Source organism: Lissotriton helveticus, chromosome 5_1 (assembly GCF_964261635.1).
Source record: "Lissotriton helveticus chromosome 5_1, aLisHel1.1, whole genome shotgun sequence".
Taxonomy (NCBI): Eukaryota; Metazoa; Chordata; class Amphibia; order Caudata; family Salamandridae; genus Lissotriton; species Lissotriton helveticus.
Window position 1 is genome coordinate 2,030,038,281 of NC_136065.1, and position 26,755 is coordinate 2,030,065,035.

The 26,755-nt window shown below is 48.4% G+C and overlaps 1 protein-coding gene across 1 annotated transcript in view; it reads left to right on the forward strand.

Moving 5' to 3' along the window:
• LOC144756208 (E3 ubiquitin-protein ligase TRIM39-like) overlaps nucleotides 1–26,755 on the forward strand; it is a 303,564-nt gene that overhangs the window by 18,337 nt on the left and 258,472 nt on the right. The window contains exon 2 of the mRNA XM_078645822.1: nucleotides 12,523–12,618. Within this exon, the coding sequence (XP_078501948.1) occupies nucleotides 12,523–12,618 (96 nt within the window). The remainder of the gene's footprint in view (nucleotides 1–12,522; nucleotides 12,619–26,755) is intronic.

A 26,755-nucleotide genomic window follows, 5' to 3' on the forward strand; every position in this document is an offset into this window, starting at 1 on the left:
GAAGGGTCGTACAGGTATGTTCAAACCATCCAATCCTTTTTCCCCTTCTTCCAGATTGAGTCCCCGTAAAGATGTTATTAATAACGGTGTTAATGTTAAGAAAATGAGTCATAACAGAAGCAGGCGGACATCCTGGGGTCAAAATAATATCGATGTCTGCCAGACATTTATTTACAATTATTGGTTCCACTATGGCTGCTTTCTCCCCTTTCCACCTAAGCCTAGTCCCATTAGCCCTGTATGGCTCAATGTCATCCAAAATTCTTTTTGGCAATTCTACTCTGCACTTCCACGTAGTTATTTGCATTGTGATATAATTGTGGTCACTCAGGGCGGAAGCATCCCTTACCTTAGTCAGGCAGTGAGGTACCAAACTAGATGAAACCATGATATGGTCGATAGTGGATCTGCTATTCCGCCCAGTAAAGGTTGGAATTGAACTCTCACTACCCCCTAGGTCAGTACTCACTAGCTCTAAATCATAGGAAGCCATGACGTTATTGATAGCCTCCCCATAGGCATGAGGCAGTCATCTTGGCAGTATTGGATGTCTTGAGGGGGAATGCTGACAAAGGGTCATCTCAGGCCCTCGTGCTGTTGGATCTGTCGGCCGCCTTCGTCACGGTGGACCATAACATCCTTCTCCACCGTGTCGGACAGGCAGGCATTCAGGGACCTGCCTTCAACTGGATTACGTCTTTCCTTATCGGCAGAACACAAGCTGTTCGCCTGGGCCCTTTTACGGCAGCCAGGGCACTCACGACCTGCGGAATCCCTCAGGGCTCCTCTCCCCCCCCCTTTTGTTTAATTTATATCTCCGGCCATTGATTCACTCGCTCAAAAGCTGGGATATCACAGTGTTCAACTATGCAGATGATTTGCAGATCATCTTTCCTCTTGACTCTCCTGATGCCGCCAAAAGCTTTCAGGCAGTGATGACCCATATACAACTCTCAATCAATCAATCAATCAAGGCATTTATAGAGCGCACTACTCACCCGTAGGGTCTCAAGGCGCTAGGAGGGGGGGGGGGTGCCGTCACTGCTCGAATAGCCAGGTCTTGAGCTTCTTCCTGAAGGAGAGGTGGTCTTGGGTCAGGCGCAGGTCGGTCGGGAGGGAGTTCCAGGTCTTGGCGGCCAGGTAGGAGAAGGACCTTCCTCCTGTTGTCGCTCTTCGGATGCGGGGGACGGCGGCGAGGGCGTGGCTGGTTGATCTGAGGTGGCGCTTGGGAGCGTAGAAGTTGATTCGGTTGTTGAGGTAGCTCGGGCCTTGGTCGTGTAGGGCTTTGTGTGCGTGGGTGAGGAGACGGAAGGTGATTCTTTTGTTGACGGGGAGCCAGTGCAGGGCTCTCAGATGTCCGGAGATGTGGCTGTTTCGTGGGATGTCGAGGATGAGTCTGGCTGAGGCGTTCTGGATCCGCTGCAGTCTCTTCTGGAGCTTGGCGGTGGTTCCGGCGTAGAGGGCGTTGCCGTAGTCCAGTCGGCTGGTGACGAGGGCCTGGGTGACAGTCTTCCTGGTCTCAGTGGGGATCCACCAGAAGATCTTCCGTAGCATGCGTAGGATGTTGAAGCATGACGAGGAGACGGCGTTGACTTGTCTGGTCATGGAGAGGGAGGAGTCCAGGATGAAGCCCAGGTTGCGTGCGTGATCCGTCGGTTTGGGTGCGGTGCCCAGGGCGGGGGGCCACCAGGAGTCGTCCCAGGCGGAGGGCGAGGAGCCCAGGATGAGGACCTCCGTCTTGTCTGAGTTCAACTTCAGGCGGCTGGTCGTCATCCACTCGGCTACATCTCTCATCCCTTCGTGCAGGTTGGCTCTGGCGGTGGCGGGGTCGTTGGTCAGGGAGAGGATCAGCTGGGTGTCGTCGGCGTAGGAGATTATGTTGAGGTTGTGTTGGCGTGCGATGGCCGCGAGGGGGCTCATGTAGACGTTGAAGAGGGTGGGACTCAACGAGGATCCTTGAGGGACGCCGCAGATGACTTCGGTGGCCTCTGATTTGTACGGTGGTAGGCGGACTCTCTGTGTTCTTCCGTCGAGGAAGGAGGTGATCCATTCCAGTGCCTTCTCCTGGATTCCGATGTTTCCGAGGCGCTGCACTAGGGTGCGGTGGCAGACAGTGTCGAATGCCGCGGAGAGGTCCAGGAGGATGAGGGCCGCTGTTTCTCCGTTGTCCATCAGGGTTCGGATGTCATCGGTGGCAGCGATGAGGGATAGTCTCGGTGCTGTGGTTGGCTCGGAAGCCAGACTGTGTGGGGTCGAGGGATCCATTCGTCTCGAGGAAGGCGGCCGGCTGTTTGTTGACGGTCTTTTCGATGACTTTGGCCGGGAACGGGAGGAGCGAGATGGGACGGTAATTCTTGAGTTCGGTGGGGTCCGCTGTAGGTTTCTTGAGTAGAGCGCTGAGTTCTGCGTGCTTCCAGCTCTCCGGGAAGGTGGCGGTGTCGAAGGAGGTGTTGATAATGTCCTGCAGGTGGGGTGCGATGACAGCGTCGGCCTTGTTGAAGACGTGGTGAGGGCAGGGGTCGGTCGGAGATCCGGAGTGGACGGAGTTCATTGTGCGGATGGTGTCTTCGGTGCTGATCGGAGTCCAGGCGCGGAGGGTGGTGGTGGGTGGAGTCGCTGCGGTTGTGGCGTGCGTTGGTTGGGTGCTGAAGCTGTTGTGTATGTCCGCGATCTTGTTGTGGAAGTAGGACGCGAGGGAGTTGCAGAGGTCTTGCGACGGGGTGATGTCGTTGTTTCCGGCGTTGGGGTTGGAGAGCTCTTTCACGATGTTGAAGAGTTCTTTGCAGTTGTGTGCGTTGTTGTCCAGCCGGTCCTTGTATGTATTTTTCTTGGTGGCGCGGATCAGTTGGTGGTGTTTCCGGGTGGCGAGCTTGAGGGTGGTCATGTTGTCCATTGTTGGTTCCCTTCTCCATACTTTCTCGAGGGCTCGGCAGTTCTTCTTGGAGCTCTTGAGTTCGTCGGTGAACCATGGGGTTTTTCTGCTGCCGGGTCTGCTGGGCGGGGTCCTCAGTGGGGCGAGTTCGTCCGCGCAGTTGCTGATCCATTTCGTGAGGTTGTCGGCGGCCTGGCTGGGGTTCGCTGAGCCGGCAGGAGGGTGCTGGCTCAGGGAGGCGGTGAGCTGGTCGGCTGTGATCTTGTTCCAGCTTCTTCGGGCAACTTGTTGCTGGTGGTGGTGGATCGTCGTTCTTTTGAAGGTGAAGTGGACGCAGCTGTGGTCCGTCCAGTGGAGTCCTGTTGCGTGGCTGAAGGCGATGTCTTTGCTGGATGAGAAGACGGCGTCGAGTGTGTGTCCGGCGAGGTGGGTGGGGGTGGACACCAGCTGCTTGAGTCCGAGGTTGGCGAGGTTGTCGAGCAGGGTGATGGTGTTGCGGTCGCTGTTGTTCTCCAGGTGGAAGTTGAGGTCCCCCAGGAGGATGTAGTCGGCGGAGGGGAGGGCATGCGGGCTGATGAAGTCGGCGATGTCCTCGCTGAATCGTGTGCGTGGACCCGGGGGTCGGTAGATCAGGGTGCCTCTGAGGGTGGTCTTCGGGTCGGTGTGGATCTGGAAGTGCAGGTGTTCGGCGGTGGTAAGGGTGTCGTCGGTGTTGGTCGTGATGCGGATGGTGTCTCTGTGGATGATGGCGATGCCTCCTCCCATCTGGTTGGCGGTGCGGTCCCTCCGGGTGATCTTGTAGCCCTCTGGGATGGCGATGGCGATGTCGGGCGCTGAGGAGGCGTTCATCCAGGTCTCCGTGAGGAAGGCGATGTCAGGGGCTGTGGTGTCCAGGAGGTTCCAGAGTTCGATGGCGTGTCTGTGGACGGAGCGGGTGTTGAGCAGGATGCACTTGAGGTGGTTGCTGCTGGTGTTCGGCTTGGCGGGTGCAGGGCAGGTCCGGATGCAGGTGAACTTGCAGGCGTGGCAGCTGAAGGGTCCGTGGGTGTGCTTCGGGGTGGCTCGATGGCATCCCGGGATGCCGCCGGTGTTGAGTGCGATGAGTTCGGCGGCGTTGTAGGTTCGTCGGGTCGGCCTCCGTCGGTGGGGGCCAGGGGTCCTGGCACTGGGCGCGGTCCAGGCGCGGAGGGGCGCTGACGGGCTTACCTTTGGCGCGCCTTCGGCGCACAATCGGCGCGCCCGCTGCGCGTCAACGCTGCGCGTTCGCACGGTCGCCATATATGGCGAAGTGCGCGGGTGGGCGGAGCAGCTGGGAGGCGGGAGCGGGGAGGGTACAGAAAGAAAAGGGGCGGGGTTAGCGGTGATGGCGGGAAGCGGGGAGCGGGGAGGGATGCGACGGGGCGGCAGAAAGGAAGGCAAAAAAAGGCACAGATGGGGCAAAAATACAATTCAACAGAAAAGCTTACAAATCACATTGCCATAAACAGAGACAGGTACACAGGGCAGCAAGCAAGCACAGACCACGCCGCTCGGTGGCAGGGGGCGTGGTCACGCGGCGAAGCCGGGTCAGCGAGGCACAAGGAGAGGAGGCACACGCAGCAGCTGGTGGCCGTGCGGCGCGGGGGTGTCCTAGAACTAGGTCACACTCACCTGCGTCGCACGGTCGCCATATATGGCCAAGTGCGCGGGTGGGCGGAGCAGCTGGGAGGCGGGAGCGGGGAGGGTACAGAAAGAAAAGGGGCGGGGTTAGCGGTGATGGCGGGGAGTGGGGAGGGATGCGACGGGGGCGGCAGAAAGGAAGGCAAAAAAAGGCACAGATGGGGCAAAAATACAATTCAACAGAAAAGCTTACAAATCACATTGCCATAAACAGAGACAGGTACACAGGGCAGGAAGCAAGCACAGACCACGCCGCTCGGTGGCAGGGGGCGTGGTCACGCGGCGAAGCCGGGTCAGCGAGGCATAAGGAGAGGAGGCACACGCAGCAGCTGGTGGCCGTGCGGCGCGGGGGTGTCCTAGAACTAGGTCACACTCTGGATGAATCACAACCAACTGAAATTAAATCCAGGGAAAACTGAACTTATCCTTCCTGGTAACAGCCCAGCATCCTGGGGCCCTTAATTTTGGCCCACAGAGCTGGGCTCCCCTCCCGCCCCAGCAAGCACGGTCAAGAGCTTGGGGGTTATCATCGATGTGGAGCTCTCTCTTAAGGCCCAAGTAGGTGCTGTGATCTCCTCCTGTATGTTTCAACTGCGAAAAATCCGCAAAATAGCCCATCTATTACCACATGTGGCATTGGTCCAAGTCGTGATCTCCCTGGTGCTATCCCGCCTTGACTTCTCAAACTCCCTTTATTATGGTCTCCCCCAAATACTGCTCCACCGCCTCCAAATTGTACAGAACCAGGCTGCCAGACTCATCCACAAAACCCCAAAGTGGGAATCTGCGAAACCACAACTGCGAAAACTCCACTGGTTACCAGTTGTGGAAAGGGCGGCTTTCAAGATCGGTTGCATGACTTTTAAAGCCCTTCACTGCACCAGCCCTGTCTTCCTTAAAACCCTTATCACGCAGCACCGTCCGGTGCGCAACCTTCGTTCGGCGCATCTTCACCTGCTGGTTACCCCTAAAGTAATACTTAAAAAGTTTGGTGGCCGCAGGTTTGCTTATTTGGTCCCCAAACTATGGAACTCTCTTCCTCCCTCAGTTAAGTCCAGAGGCCCCCTATTGAATTTTAGGAAACTTCTGAAAACTCGGCTTTTCATTCAAATTGGCTAGTCCACCCTCTGCAATTTCCGCACTCTTTTTCTCAGCGCCAGGAAACTTATGGTGTCAGTGCGCTCTACAAATTCCACTTAAGATCAGATAAGATTCCTTGCGTGGCTCATCATGCAGCAGGCCGCCAAATCGCTTGTCACATCACTGCGTTCATCACAAGGTACAACACTATATTCACAGCTAGACATCCACTGGGAATTCATAAGTCACTACACCATGCTATATAAATCTTCAGTCTCCGTTACGACGGAAGAAATTCACAGCTATTTAGCAGACATACCCCACATAACCCCCGAACAGAGACTTGAACTTGACGATCCTATACTCCTGGAAGAAATCCAGGCAGGCATACGCACTCTGGCCACCGGGAAAACCCCGGGCCCTGACGGTTTGCAGGCATAATTTTACAAGATTTATGCGGAGTTGCTGACACTGCAACTTAAAAGAGAATATGATACCGCATCAACGGACTCTTTGTTCTCGGCCACGCAAAACGAGGCGTTGCTGGTCTGTCTTCCCAAGCCCAGCAGGGATCCAGAGCTGCTGGGGTCATATAGGCTGTTGGCCTGTATTACTATATGGCCTATTACTTAATACGGACTATAAGGTCTTAGCATCCATAATTGCCGCAAGACTGGCCCCATTGGTAAGGACCCTGGTACATACAGACCAAAATGGTTTTGTCCCCACCCGGCATTGAATATTGGCAGATTTTTCAGGGTGCAGCAATATGCCACTGATACCTGGCCTCACTCAGGCTGCATGATCTTGGACCTGGAAAAGGGCTTTGACTCGCTTGAATGGCCCTACCTCTTTGTGGTACCACGCGGGCACGGATTTGGAGACCCCATTCTTCACATGATTAGATTACCCTACATACAGCCCACGGTCCGGGTGCAAACAGGATGTATGGTATCAGAGAACATAACGATTAATAGAGGCACCAGACAGGACTGCCCCCAACTTCTTTTTTCGCTTGCAATGGAGCCATTAGTAGCGCAATTTCGCGGGGACTGGGGCATCTGGCTGGGGGACGGTTTGCATGCGGTCTCTCTTTACGCAGATGATCTTCTGCTATACCTCAGACATACATACCTGACATCATCGCGGACACGCTAAAGAAATTCGAGAGTATGTCGGGCCTCAAGGTAAACTGGGCCAAGTCATGCCTGTTCCCCTTCAGGGGAGAGACTCCTAATCCAAATTTGAGAATAAACCATTTTCCCCTCCACTGGCAACCATCCACCTTTAGATACCTGGGTATCTTTGTATACCGCGACCCCGTGGATATCCTGGAAGGAAATCTGACGAGGGCCATATCTGCCATCAGGTCGCTGTCAAGTTTTGGAAGATACTCCCGCTTAATGTAATGGACAGAATTACCCTGACCAAGATGGTGATGCTGCCAAACTTTTGTATTACTTTTCCAACCTCCCCGTACACGTTCCCGCTAAAATACTCCAGGAGCTATAAAAACGGATCCGAAGTCTCATTTGGAACTCAAGCCGCCCTAGAATAGCGATATGGAAATTACATGCACCCCCCTGTAAGGGGGTGTTAGTGGTTTCCAACATGGACTTGTACTACCTGGCTGCACAATTGCAGTGGGTGTGAAATGGCTTGCCGGACATAATTTAAGTGACAGAGCCACATCACTCTCGCGATGGTCTCAATCATATCGTCTGTTTCACTCAAATGCCCTTGCCCATCATTGCTGTAAAGAAAGTCTTTACCTTATTGGGAACTCCGTACCCTATGCTCCACTGCTGCCGCTCCTGGGAACGCCGAGAAGGAAGACCTCTAATAGAGTACTCACACACTGGCGCGCTGCTGAGTTGCATACAATGGGTGACTTATATACCGATGGTACTCTGATACCCTTTGATAGATTGTCGGAGGAGTATGATAACAGATTGCAAAAATCGGCTAATCTGTTATGGGGGTCAATAATTACCCTTTAAAAAATGACCAAAATTGGCATACTGTTCCCTTTGTGAAAAGGCCTCATGAGCTAGCATCGGAGGGGAGGGGTGTCATCACTGGTAACAATGACCGGCGTATAGCCCTCTCTCACCCAATGGCCTCCATGGTGCTCCGACCGACTGTTATTAGGACAATAGGCATATTACATATAATTCTCCCTCCAAAATGTTTGAGTGTAGTAGGGATCACATACGGTCCTGATGACTAAAGCAGGGGGGTCTGCTTACGAAACGTCGACCCAGTAGGGTATAGCAAATACACCCTACCTTCAAACCCTTTTTAACATTTCCTGCCAGAGAAACCAATAAAGTGTATTTTTTTCTACTAGCTAGGACATTTTTTATCCTTCCATTAATTACCACATCCCCCACTACCCTCACCACACATAGCCTATTACAAATAATCGAGTGCTCCCGCGCATTCGCTGGTCAAAGCACGCCCCGCCCCGTAGAGGGACGGGAAGACCCCCCATGATGAAGCATGACACTATGAGATTCATAGTGTGTGAGGGGTATTTTAAAAACATATAGTGCTTTTCTAGGGGAACTCCTAGATCAGCAGCTTTCACTTTTACACATCACGAATAAATACAAAATATAAAATATACAGGATAGAATATTTTTGGTTATAATAGATTCAGGCACCGCCACGTAAACACACCGCAATCCAGTTTGTGTCAAATGAAAGTGTGTGCAGGGTAGGAACGGGCAGGAGTAATATGTAAGAGGGTGGGGGAGGCCCAGCACTGCACTCTTCTCAACACCTCGAGAAAGGGATGGGAGATATGTACATAAATAACATTCAGTAGGCATTTATTACTACTTGCTTGAAATGACCTAGGCATGACGGAATGCTGTTATTGTTGTTAATTATTGTGTTACAGTTGCATCAAGCTGTACTCATGGAATAGACAATGGGGTTTTGAGAGGACATAAAAAAGCCAGGTGGACAAGCGGACAAACGAATATATTGGGGTATGACAAGATCCGAATACAGTCATTTTAATGTATTCACAACTGTTGGTTACATATAACGTTAGGTAATTACTGCGCATTAATATTGTAACGTCGATTTCCCTCAACCGGTCAACTGAGCACAAGCTGACCACATTTGGAATGTATGAATGTATATATGAAAGCACCAGTAGAACCCCAATATGTATACAGAACTCTATTTCCTATGTGAATGATACTGTTTATATGAAAATGCAAATAAAGATATTTTTAAAAAAAGATTCACCAATGTGCTGATGATACACACCTAAACTTGAAAGACTCTCCTGCTTTAGACACTGAGCACCCCAAACACTGCCTGCACTTCACCCAGACCTGGATTTCCAGCATCTGCCTCAAGCTCACCCCAGTCAAGACAGAATTCCTTTGGATTCATCCTGAACACCAACCTCTAATTTAGGCAAGACCTATTGCATTGCATCACAGACAGTGGGAGGGAGGGAGAGGGGGGAGGCATGGACAACGGGAGTGCAAGCGGGTGGAGAAGGCACTGACAACAGGAGTGCTGGCGGGGGGAGCGGGAGAAGGTACCGATAACAGGAGGGGGGAGAAGGCGACAACAACTGGAGTGTGGGCAGGGGGAGAAGGCACAGATAACAGGAGTGTGGTGGGGGGTGGTGGGGAGGCGGGGGCGAGAAGGCACGGAAAAACGGGAGAGAGGGGGCAATGGGAGAACCTCATTAAGGAAAATAGTTCTCATAGTCTAAATAACACGTACTGTGTAACACTTGAAGTAAAGGGGCCAGTAGCCATGGGAGGGTACAAACGACGACATGGCTGTAATAAGGAGTGACTAACGAGCCTCCTAATCAATCAGAAGACAGTATTTAGGAAGGACAAAGGCACAAGCCAATGAAAAATATAGGCGGGGCAGTGAGCGGGCTTCCCTCACCTACTGACCTACAGCACATCTTGACCAGAGCAGTGCTTGCGCGCTGACTCTAGGCTCGACCTAATAACATTTGGGGGATAAAGAACACTGTGTGGCCTCCTTCATCACTTTTTAAAATATTTTTTTGTAAGGTAAAATCCTCTTCAGTCTAATTATTATTTTTTGGTATGTATTTTTCTTGGGTGCTTTTTGTTGTTTCTGGTATTTGTACAGCAGAAGCAGAGCTAAAAGTACAATGTACAGTGTGAAAAGCGTAGATGCTGTCAACATGTCTTGTTACTGCATGTAGTGTTTTTTAGGTCTCGCCTAGACGAAAGCAAAAAGCAAAGCGGGAGACTACTTATGTCGCCACTTTCCAGGGATTCCGGGGAATGTGGACAGCAGACTGTCACGAGCGTCTCCTGCCGGAGATTCTACCTCGTGAGCGCGCACGTCGTCACTCACGCATGCACACAAACAAAGGCATCCACACACTGCATATACACACACGCACCCCCCCTTAAACATACACACGCGCACACAGACAGACAGACGCACGCACAAACACACTCAAACAGACACACACACACACGCGTACACCCCACCCCCACTCACCCCTCCTCTCACTCAACTTACCTGTTCTGGCGGTGCACGGCGGCGGCTCCTTCTCCCGGGTGGCGGTAGCGCTTTGCGGGGCTCTCTCACCACATGAGAGCCCCGCCTTCCCCATGCGCCCGGCCGCTCTTCACCCGGTCCCCCATCTCGGGACCGGGACTCAATGCGGAGCCTTCGTGGCTCCTCGGGCAGCTCTCTCTGTCTCTCAGCGCGATGGGGCGGGACTTCCGGTTGGGGCCGCGCTGGCATTGGCCGGCTTCCCAACCGCTTCCGGGTCGTCGCGGGCAGCGCGGCGGCCCGGCACAGCCATGATGTTTTCGAAAGGCAAGCCAATTTTTTGGAGGCCGCGCAACTGACTCTATGGGACATTTTGTGTGCGGTCTAAATTGGCAGCTTGTCTATCCCTGAGCTTATCGGACTGCCGCATCCTGGAGCAAGACGCCACCAGTTGACGATGTGGAGGTGGCGGGGGTGAGACGAAGATAGAGGCAAGCAGGAGGTGAGCTGGAGGCGGGCGATCAGCTGCTGTGTAGCTATCTTTTGCAACTCTATTGGGCATTTGGAAAACAGTTTGTCTTCCCCGCTGCTTGCTGGGGGTTTCTTTTTTTTCCTGGGCTGAAAGGAAGAGAACAGAGAAATCGGGAGAATAAAGAAGGGAATAATGGGTAAACTTTTGAAGAATGTTAATGTCGTCAAAATAGACTCTGCGGCCCGTCTCAAAGCAAAGATACGCCTGGGCACGGATAGTGGCCGCCGAAGGAATGAGGGGTATACCTATCCTACACTAACGTTTACTTATCTTGCTGTTACACCCCCCTTCCCGCCCATTGCTCATGTTCTGTTGCAGTGAATAGAGATTGGACAGTTGAGCGAAATCACATTTAAAATGTCATTATAGTCGATGCCTGCCATGAACTTATGGTGTGGTTTTTGCTTGTACTACCTGCAATGAGTCATGGCCTGTGCGGATTTTATTTTTGTTTGGTGTATTGTCTCAGAACAAAACATGTAGAACACCCAACTTCCATTCAGGGAACATCACAGAAAGTGGCACCACACAAGCTGAGCCAGTGCTGTCACTATGACGACATGAACCACAGATTAAAAGTGAGGCATGTGTTAATTCCATGCACAGAAAACGGTCTCCCAAATTTTCGGTGATAAATTACCCCAAACAATGTCCATTATTAGCAAGGGTATCTGTGAGAAATAGTTTTTCTGGACTCAAATCTTGCATGGTTCAATAACAATAATATATTGAATGAAAATTACTGAAAAGAAATTAAAAGAACACTGTTGCGACTTTTTATAACATTTTGCAACAGCAATGTTTTTGAGCTATGCCCGAGATAATATATTTTTTTTAAATCTGCTGTAGTGAGGATTTTGCAATAACGAGGTGAAACTGATTGGCTGATATTGGGGTAATGGCTCCAGGTACAATACATTCAATCCTTTAGGGGAAATAGACATTTGATAGTAGAGCAAAAGTGATAAAGTGATGCAACTCCTCTGATGGTCCTTACTTGTTTAAAAAGGTGATTCTTCAGCTCTTTTCTAGATTGGAGGAGGGGGTTGGGCAGTCTTGATTGAAACCGGTATGATTTTGCAGATACTGGATGCAGAAATGGAGAAGGCCATTTGCTTATTTTCTTTTCTTCTTTTTTTTCTTGCACTTCTTTCTCTGCAATCTGATGGTGTTCTGGCTCAGATACCAAGCTTGTCAGCCAAATGTGCGGGGTGCATGCTATGATGGCTTTGTAGAGGATGCAGCTGGTTTTGAAGTTGGTGTGGCATTGTAGAGAGAGCTGGTAAAAGACAGCCTTGGTTTTCTTGGCGATCTATGACCCAAGGGTGAGGTCAATGCTGAGTGTAAATCTGAGGGTGTGGCATTGGATGAATGTTTGGGATTCTAATCCATCCAAATCTATTTGTTGAGCCAGGATTGGACTAGTTCTCATTTTTTGCGCCATTTTGGTGGGGTTGAGTTTAAGTTAGGTGCTGGACATCAATCCTTGATAAGGTGCAACCAGTGTTTGAGGTGTTTCAGGTCAGCTGCAGATGACTCTTTTGTATATACTAAGGAAGACTTCTAAGTAGGACTAAAGAGCTCACTGAGGGGTAGGAGAATGCAAAGAATCTATGTTGTGTCAAATTCATATAATAGGTGATGTTCACCTTTGAAGCCTAATGAAGAACGTGTGTATGCGGAAATTTTACATAAAGACCATTGAGTACAGTGTGTACAGTATTTACGGCAACAAATGTGGTCTGTAGCATCATAGGCCAGCTGCAAAGATGAAATATTCATGCTTGCTTGAAACAATTTATCTAAATAGTGATATGCAGAATAGCTGTTGGATAAGGTTAACACATGGACTGTTTTTCAGAAAACACTTCATGGCCACGTGGAACGACTGAAGAAGGAGCTGGAGAGCCTGCAGACATGGGAAGCTGAGCAAAGTAGGACTTCATCGGAGGTGGAGGTGAGCGGTTTCCTGGCTGTATTTGTAGAGAGATGCAAGACATGGTGGCCTCTCACTAAAATAAAGTAAAGAACCAAGGGGGTTGTCTGAGAGTCAGGACTTGAGATGAGATGTGGGGCGTATTCATGATGGAACTTGAGGTGAGGGACTTTGGGGTAATCCTAAAAAACCTGGAAGTGCGAGACCTGTAAGTTCACCTGACAACTGGTGTGCATGCATGTGGGTACATCTGATGGTCAAAACCGGAGTTAAGAGACATGGGCTTACACCTGACAGTCAGAATTGAAGGTGAGAGGCATGGGGTAACACTAACAAACACAACTGGAGGTGTGAAACATGGAGGTACCCCTGGTAGAACTGGAGGTGAGAGGCATAAGGTAACTGACAATCAGAACTTTAGGTGAGAGACTTGGGGTACCCCTGACCATCACAACTGGAGATGAGCAGTATGGGGCAACCCTGGCAATCTGCAATGGAGGTGGAAAACGTGGCCGTACCTTTGACAGTCCTAACTGGAGATCACCCAGCATGGCACTACCCAGATAGAACTGGAGGTGAGGGGCATGGTGGTACCCCTGACAATTAAAGGTGGAAGTGAGAGACACGATGATATCCCAGACCCTCAGATGTGGCGACGGCACTCATGTCAATCAGATCTGAAGTTGGGAGACCAGGATAACTTTTACAAGTTAAACTTCAGGACAGGGGCATCGTCATACCTTGACAGTCAAGCTAGAGGGGAGAGGAATTTGCCTTGTGTTTATGTAAGCAATCCATTATTAGGACTCTTCTGAATGACATCAACTCGCTTTATCTAGGGCTGCCAAAGTATCTTTTAATTTCCTTTAAGCCATTGAGAACTACTACAGTGCTAGCTGATTTTTAACCCCCTTTGTGCTTGTCCATCGCCAGCCATCTAGCACTCTATGCTGGCACCAGGTCTTTAGCGCACTGCATATACCGGTGTACCTTGCACAAAAATGGCCCAATCCTTATTCGTCAAAGAAGCTTCCCATACTCCGAACTATTTGTTCTGGTACTGATAATGGTATGGCCATGCATCCTGACAAGTCATGCTGGAAACTCAAAAATGATCAAACTTGTTTTTAACCAGAGCAGTAAACTGCCACTGACTTGCATTTGTGTTTTTTTGGATTCCAACCGGTCACAGGGGCCCAGATTGTCACCTTTTACATTGTTACTCTGATTTCCAGCCTGCCTTTCATTCCATTCGACCCACCATCCCCCAAATAGCCATGCCTATCCTCTGCTTTTGAGTTACAGCTATGACTGTGCAGTCCACCTACCCTGGTATGGCAGAGGCTTCGTTCAACCTCTACCAGCTTAAAGAGGCACTCTGGCTATAACCACTTTGTTTTTTAAGGGCACTACCTGTGCATAGACTGTTGAGATGGAGTTTGCTCCAGGGTTGGGAAGGGTTCACTTGGCTCCTCTGTTATACTTTGCATAGCAATTGTTTGTTCACTCTAAAAGGTTTCTTTTCATTGGGCAAGTGGTTGGTTTTTTGTCATGGTTGTTCTTGTTTACATGATACAGAATTAAGGTACTATCATGGTTGCTCCCATTTCTTCCTTGCAGGGAACACTAGTGGTCTATACTTCATCCTCTTGCCTCATAGAGGTTCCTGGACTGAGCCTAGACACACTTTACTCACACACATCCACTACCAAGGCGGGAACGCTGCACAATTTCACCAAGAAGCACATCCTGTCACCCGATCCCAGCTCAGCAACTCCTCCCTGGACCTGAACTCTACCCACAGTGCCCACAAAGCATCCACAAGCTAGCTGCAGAATTTTCCATGAGGCACTGTGTGGTATTCTCTCCTGTAGGGGGCACCCTGGCCGTGCCACTCACCCCCTCCCCTGTGTTTGCATTGGTTGACACCACTGTAACATGCTGTAAAATGTCACGGTGGCGAACGTTCTGAGGCGAGCTCCCTGCGAGGAATGAGAGAAGGCTTCCAAGATCTTCCAAGCTGTGGCTGGGGTCCATTCATTGTATCTAAAGAAATAAAAATTACTTTTTGTATATCTGCGTTTCCTTTGCTTCTACCAGTTAATTCGATTTTACACTGGCGACGGAGGATGGGATTCGGGAGCAGACGAGCGCAAGAGAAAGTGACCTTAACACGCAAATAAAAGATTCCAATAGTATACTGCAACGGTACTGTGAGTACTACGAGGAGAGTTTCCTGTTGCCTTTTGGGAAACGTATGCTATAAAGTGTGCAGCGCATATTACTAGACGAGAGCAGAGGAATAATTACAGATAAAAGAAAGGAAAATTATTCCCTTACCTTCTGCTGGAGACTTGGTTATTCTCATCCTAGGAAGTACCGGCTACACACCGCTCTCTCCTCAGACTGTTAGTTCTAAATACTGTCCCCTGGGTGAGCAGTGCTTTGAGAAAGGTCAGAGGTTGGGTGCATTGTACCAGTCGTGTGTCAAATCAGTGCAGTGGAGTATTGGTAAGAAGATTATCGGAGTGCACTTCTCGGGGTGACTTCTGCCAGTGGAACGGCTCAGAGAGGTTTACCTTGCCTGGGTGGACACTATGTGGCCGGGAGTTGCATGCCCAAGGTCTGTGTGTGCGCATTTCTTTGTAGGGTGTGCAGCGGGTGGAATGCCAGACCAGTCACACTGACTGGCACAGCTGTTGGTGACTGGAGGTGAGGAAACTCTGCGGAGCAACTGTGAGAGATCACCCGGTCAGGTGGGTGGCGCCCGCTCTGAGGGGAAGATTGTGGGTCGTCTCGAAGTACCTATCCCAACACCGCAGGGAGGCATTTGCAGGAACTGTTGTGTGGCGTTTTAGGCCCTGAGTGAATTTTCCCGATTCATGCCCTTATATAGGTACAATTCACATTGCCCTTATATAGGCATAGAAATCAAACCCTTACTCAGGCATAGCCCATGCTACCCAAATACAGGCATGGCTACTTTCACCCGTACCAAACGTCACAACGATTTCTTGGAAAACCAGCTTAAGCAGTTAGGGAACTGCCCCTTGCTTGAATATTGATTTCTCCAATAACTCAGTTACTTTACAATGAACAACTATTCCCCAGGGGGTTTATTATGACGTTCATATGCCCGACCTTACGTCAGACTATGGCATTCCTAAACACCCTCAAGGTATAAATATACCTTCACTTGCTATAGCAAACTACGGTGGTTCGGAGCAGTTCGACTATCTACTTGCCCGATGCAGCTCGCTACAGCAAGTACCGAAGGAAGCCGACTCTCCAGCTGGCGCACTGATCAGGAAGCTGCCCTTCTCCTGCCGAGAATCCAGCTCCAGTGTTTCCGGCTCCCCTTGCGGGGTGTTGGGAAATCGAGTCCCGAGACTGAGATACCAGACCTCCTTCATTCTAACCAAGGTATGGAGCTGATTAGAACCTAGAGAAACCTTTGGTAGATTCTTGGCAAAGAAAACTAAAACCTATGAATCTTCCTGATCTGAATGCCAATGATGCGAGATGGTTGAATAAATATGAGATAAGTCTGAAAAAACAAAACATGCATTTCTTGCCAAAGATAAACACCATTATGGAACGATACAATTTTGGAAAGCAAGGACAGAAGGAGGGAGAAACAGTAGAGGAGTTTGTCTCTGAGCTGCGTAAGTTGGCGGCTACATGCAAGTTTGGGGGAGCCTGTGAGGAGCGGATACGTGACCAATTTCTCTTAACTTGTAAGACTGAGCATGTACATGAGGAGTTATTACTAAAAGATGTACCGCCCCTTGGGGGAAGTACTCAGTGTGGCGAAACAAGTCGAACACATGATGCAATGTGTGAGTGAAATAAAGCAGGATAGCGAGGGAAAAGCCAAAGTGAGTGAAGTTTCTGTGGGGAGTGAAAATGTGCTCGCAGTCAAAGGGCTAAAAAAAGGAACAGAAAGAAATTGAGGGGAGTTGGGGTTTCAAAGGAAACTGTTACATGTGCGACAAACCGGGTCACTTGGTGAATGTCAGGGAGTGCCCCATCCTAAAAACAACATGCAACAAATGTGGAATGAGGGGACACTTCAGACAATGCTGCAGAAGCAATGCTAATTACAGGAAACAGAACAGGGAGGGCACTACCCGTGTCTTTGAGGAGATAGTCTTACAGGTTCAGGGTGAGTCGGTGAGCAATCCTAAGGATTTCATAGCTGTGGAAGAGACAAAAATTGAAGCGATGTTTGATTCATGTTCCAAACTGACAAATATATCCGCAGAAGACTTTGAGAAAGTGTCAAAAGGTAAATTGACACTGAAGAGAATGGATGTAATACCGGAAGGTTATGGTGGGCAGCCCCTACAAATGAAGTGTTAATTCTGGGGCACGGTAGGCTACAGGGACAGGTTGGCGATCGCAAAGATTTATGTGTCCAAGAAGGGGGACAACATCCTGGGGTGGCAGGTCGTTTTGGGCACCTACCTCAATCCTAACAAGAATCCCCAGATATAAGTACAGGAGGTGGGCAAAACTCTGAATGGGATAGAGGAAGAGTTCAAGGAGGTCTTCACAGAGAAATTAGGATGCCTCAGAAACTATGCCCACAGAATAAAACTCAAAGTAAATTCCAAGCCCGTCTCAGCCAAGGTTAGGAATCTGCCCATTTCCATACAGGAGGCTGTCAGGGAGGAGTTGGAGAAGTTGTGCAGGTTGAAGGGGATCGAACCAGTAGAGGCCACTGACTGGTTGGCACCCATTGTTGCAGCCGAGAAGGGAGATGGGACAGTGCGCTTATGCATTGATCTTAGAGCGTTGAACAAGGAAGTCCATAGTTGATAAGTACCCCCTGCCGAACATTTCGCAGATGATGAGCACGTTGGAGTGGGCAAAGGTATTCACTACACTGGATCTGACCTCAGCCTACTACCAAGTCAGGCTCCACCCTGACTCACAAGAACTCACAGCCTTCATTACGCCCTTGAGGGCATACAAATTCAAGCGGATACCGTTTGGACTAGTGTCTGCCACAGCGTTTTTTCAAAGGAAAATTAGCAACCTCCTAAAGGACATTCCTGGGGTTATGTGCTACCAGGATGATGTGCTGATCTTCAGAGGGAACCATTAAAGAAATGGGGTAACCCAAAAGGTACTGGACCTGGGTATTACATCGATATTAAACAACAATGGTCCGAGACCTCTATATTTACAAACAAAATGAAATTGATCAATCAAGATTCGCAAATAAGGAGCATGTACCTATTGATCAGCTTCACTACATCAATGAAAAACACATGAATAAGGCAACAGCATCCATTTCCAAAACACAGGTACAATATTTTAATCTATTGTATCAATTTCGACCGAGAATATGAAATTCAAAGCTTCAATTTGTAAATCAACACAGAAGTATATACATTGCCCCGTATAAAACGTGCAGCATAGCAAAGGGTGGCAAGAAATGTGAAAGTGATTAAAGAAGAAGGAAAATGAAAATCAAAGAAAAGTGAAATACAATTCCAATAATTTTAAATATTAACGAACAGTATCAGGCCTATAAATGCAAGATCTGCACAACCTAGCCACTTGGATTAATTAACACTGTCTCTCTTATTGACTCCAAACAGAATTATATGTCATAAATATCTGCACATAAACATGGGGAGAGATAGTAATAGTGGTCCAGGTTTCAATATATTGTCGACGTTTCGACTCTTCTTACGGCCATACGGTTAATTATGCCTGGGCCATGCGAGTCTTCTTCAGGACATACTGTAACGGGGCAAACCAGGGATCTATATGATGACCCTGTAAGGAAGATAGATGACCGTTAGTTGGAGCTGTTGCCGGATATATGAATCGAAGATATGCGTCCAAGAGTTAACTTGCTTACCCTTCTCGGGGCCAAAGGGGTTCTAATGCCCACATCAATTGCATCGGTCAATTCAATCCTAAAAAAATTCCTGTTGTACGTACTGGTGTGATGGTTAAACCAGAGTTCTGTAAAAACAATACAGAGCCTATATAAGACTTTTAGACCAAAAGCTCATATCAACCAAGACTGAATGAACAGAAGTTACCTCCTCAATGGTCTAGAATGCTCGTATCATTGGTAAGTGTGCACCTTAGTGTTCCATGCCATGTCACCAGGAAGCTGTAATAATAAACAGCAGATGTAATACCTAACCGTCCGTGTCAAAGGTAATGAAAAAACACCTGTATTTATTAAAGGCTCACCGTGTGATCATTCAACACCACAGTCCTAGATTAGTATTGGGCCTCTGTGCAGTACTTTTTACGTAAAAGTCATCCCGCTGTAAAGGATAGAACAGTCAAGGTAAGAGTTCTCAACACTAAATTGTTCCCATTCTGAACAACAAATTTCATTTGCACCCCATTACCTAATTTATAATGCAATTCTTCTTCCTTTAAAGGTCTTCTTTTTCCAATTTAATATCCACAGAAAGCAGAGGTGCCCAACACGACAGTTTTCAATTATCGAGAGGCTGTAATGATATAACAGCGAATATAATCCCAATCAGGCCCTGTGTAAAAAACTCCAACTGGGAAAAAACGAGGCGCCTACAACAAGAGGACGCTTACCATAAGTTGAATCCAATGCCCGAATCCGAATTGAATGAAACAGCGCATATTTTCAACATAAATCTCCGCCACTAGAAACAGTGTAAGCGTACCATTGTGTTAATGTCCAATTATTCAGATATAGCCGAGGATCAAAATTAATAAAAAGTCATAATAAATAAAAAATAATAAATAATATCCCTAGGTCGCATGGGCAAGGACCAGAATTGACCATTGTGCCTCGTTAATTGTCCACGACCCCTGCAAGGCCTGCCCTCTCATTTTAGAATGCACCACCTTCGCCCATAACAATCAGGCATACACACTTAAGGTACATAGTAACTGCAATACCACAGGGGTAATCTACGCTATCTTATGCCCCTGGGGGTTCATGTACATTGGACAAACTATCCAAAAAATAAAGTGTCGAATCCTCCAGCATATCCGTCGTATACGCTGCAAGACTGTAGGAGCACCACTAGTGCAACACTTCACCACTTTTGCCCATGAGCCTAACAGTCTTAAATGGTGGATAATTGAAAAGGTGATAGTGAACCAGAGAGGGGGCGACCTCCAGAGTATTTTGAGTAGAAGGGAGTGTCGTTGGATATACCTTCTTGACACAGCCAACAAGGGACTCAATGAGTTAGAGGAAATAAACAGACAAGTGGCAATTCTTTGAATTAATTGATGTTCAGCTGTGTGGTAAAACTGCATGATGGAATATTTTGGTAAACATCAATATGTGACTTAGATGTGTATAGTTGTATAATATGTGAATATTTGTATGTGAAATGTATATATGTAAATAATAGATGCTAACCTGTTGTAATTTTAACTATGTACACCCAGTGTTACCCTAGAATCCGATGTCTATCTGATTCACAATATGGCCACATACAGAATATCTTCTCAAACCAAATTGGCCCACATAATGTATGTTAACCTGTTGTAATTGTACTCTCAGGGTAATCCTGAATTCGAAGCTACAAACAGAATATCTTCCCAAACCAATATGGCCGACACATCCCTCCACCAGCTGGTCGGGAGATGTGGGAGTGTTGATTAATTTGATCGAGACACCCCCCTTGTTTGGGGTCGTGGACAATTAACGAGGCACAATGGTCAATTCTGGTCCTTGCCCATGCGAACTAGGGATATTATTTATTATTTTTTATTTATTATGACTTTTTATTAATTTTGATCCTCGGCTATATCTGAATAATTGGAGATTAACACAATGGTACGCTTACACTGTTTCTAGTGGCGGAGATTTATGTTGAAAATATGCGCTGTTTCATTTGATAACAACGCCTTTTAGTTTGGATACATAGTCCTACACCGCTGTTTACTATTGCGGGTGACTGCTTAGATAAGCGACCGTACCAACAACGAGTCGACTTGTCAGACGCTGTTGAATTTAGAGTCGGACTTTGAACGCTGCATACGGTAAGCGTTTTCTTGATGTAGACGCCCTGCTCTCCCAGCCTAGAATCTTCACACATGTTCATATGGGGATCATATCTGCTGTTACATTATTACAGCCTCGTGTTGGGTACCTATGTTTCGCTGGATACAAACTAAAAGACGCTGTTCAATTCGGATTCGGGCATTGGATTCAACTTATGGTAAGCGTCCTCTTGTTGTAGGCGCCTCGTTTTTTCCCAGTTGGAGTTTTTTACACAGGGCCTGATTGGGATTATATTCGCTGTTATATCATTACAGCCTCCCGATAATTGAAAACTGTCGTGTTGGGCACCTCCGCTTTCTGTGGATATTAAATTGGAAAAAGAAGACCTTTAAAGGAAGAAGAATTGCATTATAAATTAAGTAATGGGGTGCAAATGAAATTTGTTGTTCAGAATGGGAACAATTTAGTGTTGAGAACTCTTACCTTGACTGTTCTATCCTTTACAGCGGGATGACTTTTACGTAAAAAGTACTGCACAGAGGCCCAATACTAATCCAGGACTGTGGTGTTGAATGATCACACGGTGAGCCTTTAATAAATACAGGTGTTTTTTCATTACCTTTGACACGGCCGGTTAGGTATTACATCTGCTGTTTATTATTACAGCTTCCTGGTGACATGACATGGAACACTAAGGTGCACACTTACCAATGATACGAGCATTCTAGACCATTGAGGAGGTAACTTCTGTTCATTCAGTCTTGGTTGATATGAGCTTTTGGTCTAAGAGTCTTATATAGGCTCTGTATTGTTTTTACAGAACTCTGGTTCAACTATCACACCAGTACGTACAACAGGATTTTTTTTAGGATTGAATTGACCGATGCAATTGATGTGGGCATTAGAACCACTTTGTCCCCGAGAAGGGTAAGCAACTTAACTCTTGGACGCATATCTTTGATTCATATATCCGGCAACAGCTCCAACTAACGGTCATCTATCTTCCTTACAGGGTCATCATATAGATCCCTGGTTTGCCCCGTTACAGTATGTCCTGAAGAAGACTCGCCTGGCCCAGGCATAATTAACCGTATGGCCGTAAGACGAGTCGAAACGTCGACAATATATTGAAACCTGGACCACTATTACTATCTCTTCCCATGTTTATGTGCAGATATTTATGACATATAATTCTGTTTGGAGTCAATAAGAGAGACAGTGTTAATTAATCCAAGTGGCTAGGTTGTGCAGATCTTGCATTTATAGGCTTGATACTGTTTGTTAATATTTAAAATTATTGGAATTGTATTTCACTTTTCTTTGATTTTCATTTTCCTTCTTCTTTATTCACTTTCACATTTCTTGCCACCCTTTGCTATGCTGCACGTTTTATACGGGGCAATGTATATACTTCTGTGTTGATTTACAAATTGAAGCTTTGAATTTCATATTCTCGGTCGAAATTGATACAATAGATTAAAATATTGTACCTGTGTTTTGGAAATGGATGCTGTTGCCTTATTCATGTGTTTTTCATTGATGGAGTGGAGCTGATCAATAGGTACATGCTCCTTATTTGAGAATCTTGATTGATCAATTTCATTTTGTTTGTAAATATAGAGTTCTCGGACCATTGTTGTTTAATATCGATCTTCAGAGGGGATGGCAAACAACATGAGCTCAGGCTAAGACAGGTTCTGGAGAGATTAAAAGAACAAGTAATCACAGTGAAGAAAGAAAAGTGCAATATTGGCTGTGCAGAAATAGAGTTTCTGGGCCACAAGGTTACAATGGAGGGCATTCACCCCAAAGAAGATCTTCAAAATACAATTAACAACCTTGCACCACCCAAAAGCAATGATGAAATAAAATCCTTCATGGGGATGGTGGAATGTATAGTAAATTTGTGCAGAACTGAGCCATATGCACGCAACCTGCTCAGGAAAGGGGTGGCGTTCAACTGGAGTGTGGAGTGCCAGAAGGAGTTCGAAGATACGAAAAAGGTATTAGCTGAAGCCCTGAACCTCAAATCTTTTATACCTGGCAGGAAGACCGTGCTTACCACAGACACCAGTTCGAAAGGATTGGGAGCAGTTCTGATGCAGATCGGACAAAGAGGTGAAGTAACGATAGCATTTGCATCACGCCCGCTACGTAATGCCAAGTTCAATTACTCGGTAATCGAGAAAGAAGCACTAGCGGCGCATTGGGCCAAAAACAAATTCAGAGACTTAGTGTGGGCAATGAAGTTTAACCTGAGGACCGATCATAAGCCCTTGGTCGAAGTCTTCAGTAAGAAAGGGCTAGACTCCATCTCAAGCAGGATCAGACGATGGGTCGTGAACCTCCAAGAGTACATGTTTGAAGTGGAATACGTACCTGGAGTGAGAAATCTTGCAGCTGACTATCTTTTTCGCCTGGTGAGTGAGCGTCGTGATGAAGCAGTCGATGTGGAGGAGGATAACGAGGCTGATAAAGGTGGGGTGCGGAGCTAGCTCGGGAGCGTGATGGCTGCCTGAGCCCAGAGCTCCGTTGAGTCCCCTTAATATCATAAATTTATCCTGCAGCTAAGGCAGTATTTCTACCCCCAAGGCTGCCCATACAGCATCTGAAGTGGTCTGGAGGCAGAAGAACGGTCAGACTCTTAAATCCCGGCCTGCGCAGTTTGACAACGGGACGCGGCGTCTGCTGGTGACTGGGCTGCCGATCGCCGGTGTGCGGTGACCTTCTCGGCCGGGCTACATCGCTGTGCGTGCGGGCTGACTGAGCCCTCGGTAACACGAGGTGCGTTGCTCGGTCGGATCGTTGCACCGGCTGCGTGCTGCCACGCGGAACAGGAGACAAGCGGGCGAGTCTGTTGCTCGTGGCCCCCCCTGGGAAACTGCTGGTGATACAGAGGAGAGGCTGGGGCCATTTCTAGGCACCCCCTGCTTGTGTTTGTGCGGACTGAGCGGCATTGGGGACAGCAGTGGCCTGTGGGTAAGCAATACTGGGACACTCCTGCAGCCCCACCCCTCCTGCAGCTGATCACTGCTTGGGCCAAGCAGCAGGGCGCTACGACTGTACCGGTGGTGCGACGGATGGTGGCGCTCCTCCCTTTCACCAGGACTGCTCGGAGGACTGCCAGCGGTGGAGGCCTGTTTTATTAGCCCTGTAACACTGTTAGTGGCTACACTAATCTGCGCCCCTGCTTTTCAAGGCCTGTAGGGTAGCAGCGCTGACCGAGTGTGGCGGGCTCCTGACTTGCTGCATGTATACTGTGACTTTGGTCTAATAGTTTGGATATTCATCATGTTTGCTGCTTGACGACGGTGGGTCTCCATATTGTCGCGCGCAGTGGGAGGCGAGGGATTCAGTTAGGGTCACGAAGAACACTCCACATTGATGGTGGCTGCAAGCTGTGAGTGGCTATAACAGCGTTCTGGCCTTAGCTGTTCTGGGTTGGCCCATGACCTACAGCCGGGCAGGGGAACGTGTGTGGCTGCAAGCTACCAGTTGAGAGTGGGCACCCTCAGCAACCATGGGAAAAGGAGATAAGACCCAGACTAAACTGGCCTTCGACCAAAAGCAATCCAAATCTCAGGACCCCGCCACAGGAGGTGGTACCGGGGCGCCGGCGCAGGGAAATGCCGAAGCAGATATGCGAACTATCCTAAAGTCCATGGAGCAATCTCTTCAGAGTGGCATCACATCCTTGGGCACTAAACTGGACGTGTTAACCTATAGGATGGATAGAATGGTGGAACGTCTAGACAAGCACGCTGAACGGCTGGATATGTCCGAAGGCACCTCACGGAGGTTGAAGAGGCGCAAACCACCCTGGACGCTGACCTTAAACAACTGGGAAAGGTTATATGTGTCCTGCAGGACAAGACAGAGGACTTTGAGGCGTGCTCCCGGCGCTGTAATCTGCGACTGGTTGGCCTTCCGGAATCGAGGGTCACAGGAAATATGGAACAGTTCATCAAGAAATTGCTTGTTACACTGCTGGGGGACGGAGTCTTTTCAGCGATGTTTGTCGTGGAGAGAGCGCACAGGGCGTTGTGGCCTCGACCGCCGCCGGGTGCGGCGCTGCGCCCGATAATAGCAAAGCTGCTTAACTACCGGGATCGGGATGCTGCCCTTCGTGTTGCTCGGGAGAAGAAAACTTTGAGGTATGAGGGGTCGGAACTTTCACTGTATCCTGACTTTACTGCTAGAGTGCAGGAGGCTCGCAGACACTTTGTGCCACTCAAGAGGCAGCTTCGGGAGTTGGGCGTGGATTATGCCATGTTGTATCCTGCGAAGCTGCGTGTAAACAGACAAGGGAGATCGCATATTTTCACGGACCCTAAGGTTTTGCAGCAGGCCATCAAGAGCTGGACGAAGGAACGAAAGCTAGCCTGGAGCAATCGCAGCAGGAGGTGATGGAGGTGGGTACGCTGGATGAACAGAACTGATGAACTGAAGTGGACGTTGTTGGGGAGGTGTGAGGTACTAGGGATTGCGTAGAGGGATGGTCAACTTTTTCAGGTATGAGGGTTTGAGGTGAAAATCAATGTAATGCCTGGTTGTGTAGGGTACGCTGCTGGTCCGCAAGCTGATTGGGTAGGGTGGCTGCGAATATGTGAATTTGTTGCTGGGCAGTTCCTGGGATCGTCTCATAACAAGAGAATTCATACAGCGATAATGAGTCAGGTGCCCGGGGGGATACCTCTAGGAGAGTAAATTGAGATTTGTATATTGAAGAACACCATGGGGGCCTGTTTATTTGCTCGTGGGGGTTTGACGCTTCATGGCCTATGCTGAAAATGTGATTGTGATGACGCACTGAGGCTGTGGCCAGTCCTAATAGTTGTTGGTAATTTCTGAAGTTAGGCACGAGGGGCAACCTCCACTCACGTGTGCCTTGCACTGTTGTTACTCTTTCATTGGAGGGGGTTAAAGGTTGGGAGGCTATGGATTGGATTACATGCGGCCATGTTGGAGGAGGTCTGCTGTGGGAGGAGGGCAGTGGGGGGGAGAAAGGCTCTACAAGGGGGGTTGTTTGAAATGTTGGTTGTTTATTAAGTGGATGTTGCACGGCACGTTACTGCACAAATTTGCTTGCTACGCGCTATGTACTGCCTACGTTGTTAACACGTGACTCACAGGTGCCGCAGGAGCGGGTGAGGGAAATGCGAGCACTGTCATGGAATATTAGAGGTCTCAACGATCACCGTAAGCTCAGGAAGGTTCTGTGCTACCTAAATAGACAGAATGTTGATTTGGCTCTCCTACAGGAGACGCAGCTGCCACAGACGAGCCCCATGTTGAGGTCTAGAGGGCTGGAGGGTAACATTAACGCGACTGGCTTCACCACGCATGCAAGGGGCATTCTGACCTGGGTCAACCCTAGGTCAATTTACTTTGCTTAGAGAGGAACCTGATGGTAGATATGTCGTGTCTAGGTGCCTAGGTCGGGGTCTGGACCTACTCGTTGTTAATATACATGGTCCCAACTTTGACTGCCCCGAATTTTTCAGGGATATAGCTAACATTGTTGCCCAATATGGGGACTCCAAGATCCTATGGGGGGATGACTTTAATTTGGTTAGGGATCAAGACATGGATAGATAGGCGGGCTCCGCTAGGAACCCAACGGCAGCTGCAAGAAAGCTGGAGGAGGTCATTGTGCGTGGCGAACGAGAAATGGAGGAAGAGGGGGTTATATACACTACTTGGCTTATCACAACATACACAAACGTATTGACTATTGGATGGTCTCTACTGCATTGATTAATCTGGTACGACTGTTCGGCATTACCACGCACGCTCTCGGACCACTCTCCTCTGTTGTTGGTATTGGAGCTTCCTGGGAACAGTCTACCTCCATTTACGTGGAGGTTTCCTCCTTATTCCTTATAGATCCAGTATTTAAGGAGGAGATTGCAGATGCTATTGAAACCTTCTTTGACATTAATATTGGCTCAGTAGATAGTTTCCAGACTATCTATGAGGCATTTAAGGTGTATATTAGGGGTGTTGCGTTGTCTAAGCACTCGGGAGTGCTTAAGGCTCTTCGCAAGACGCTGGTTGAACTGGAAAGAAAATTGAAAATCCTAGAGCAGCGACGGCTTGATGGGGGAGATGAGACTCTAGATGGAGAGATTAAGTCGGATTTAGAGGAATGTCATGCTGCAGCTGATAGTGAAGTGAAACATC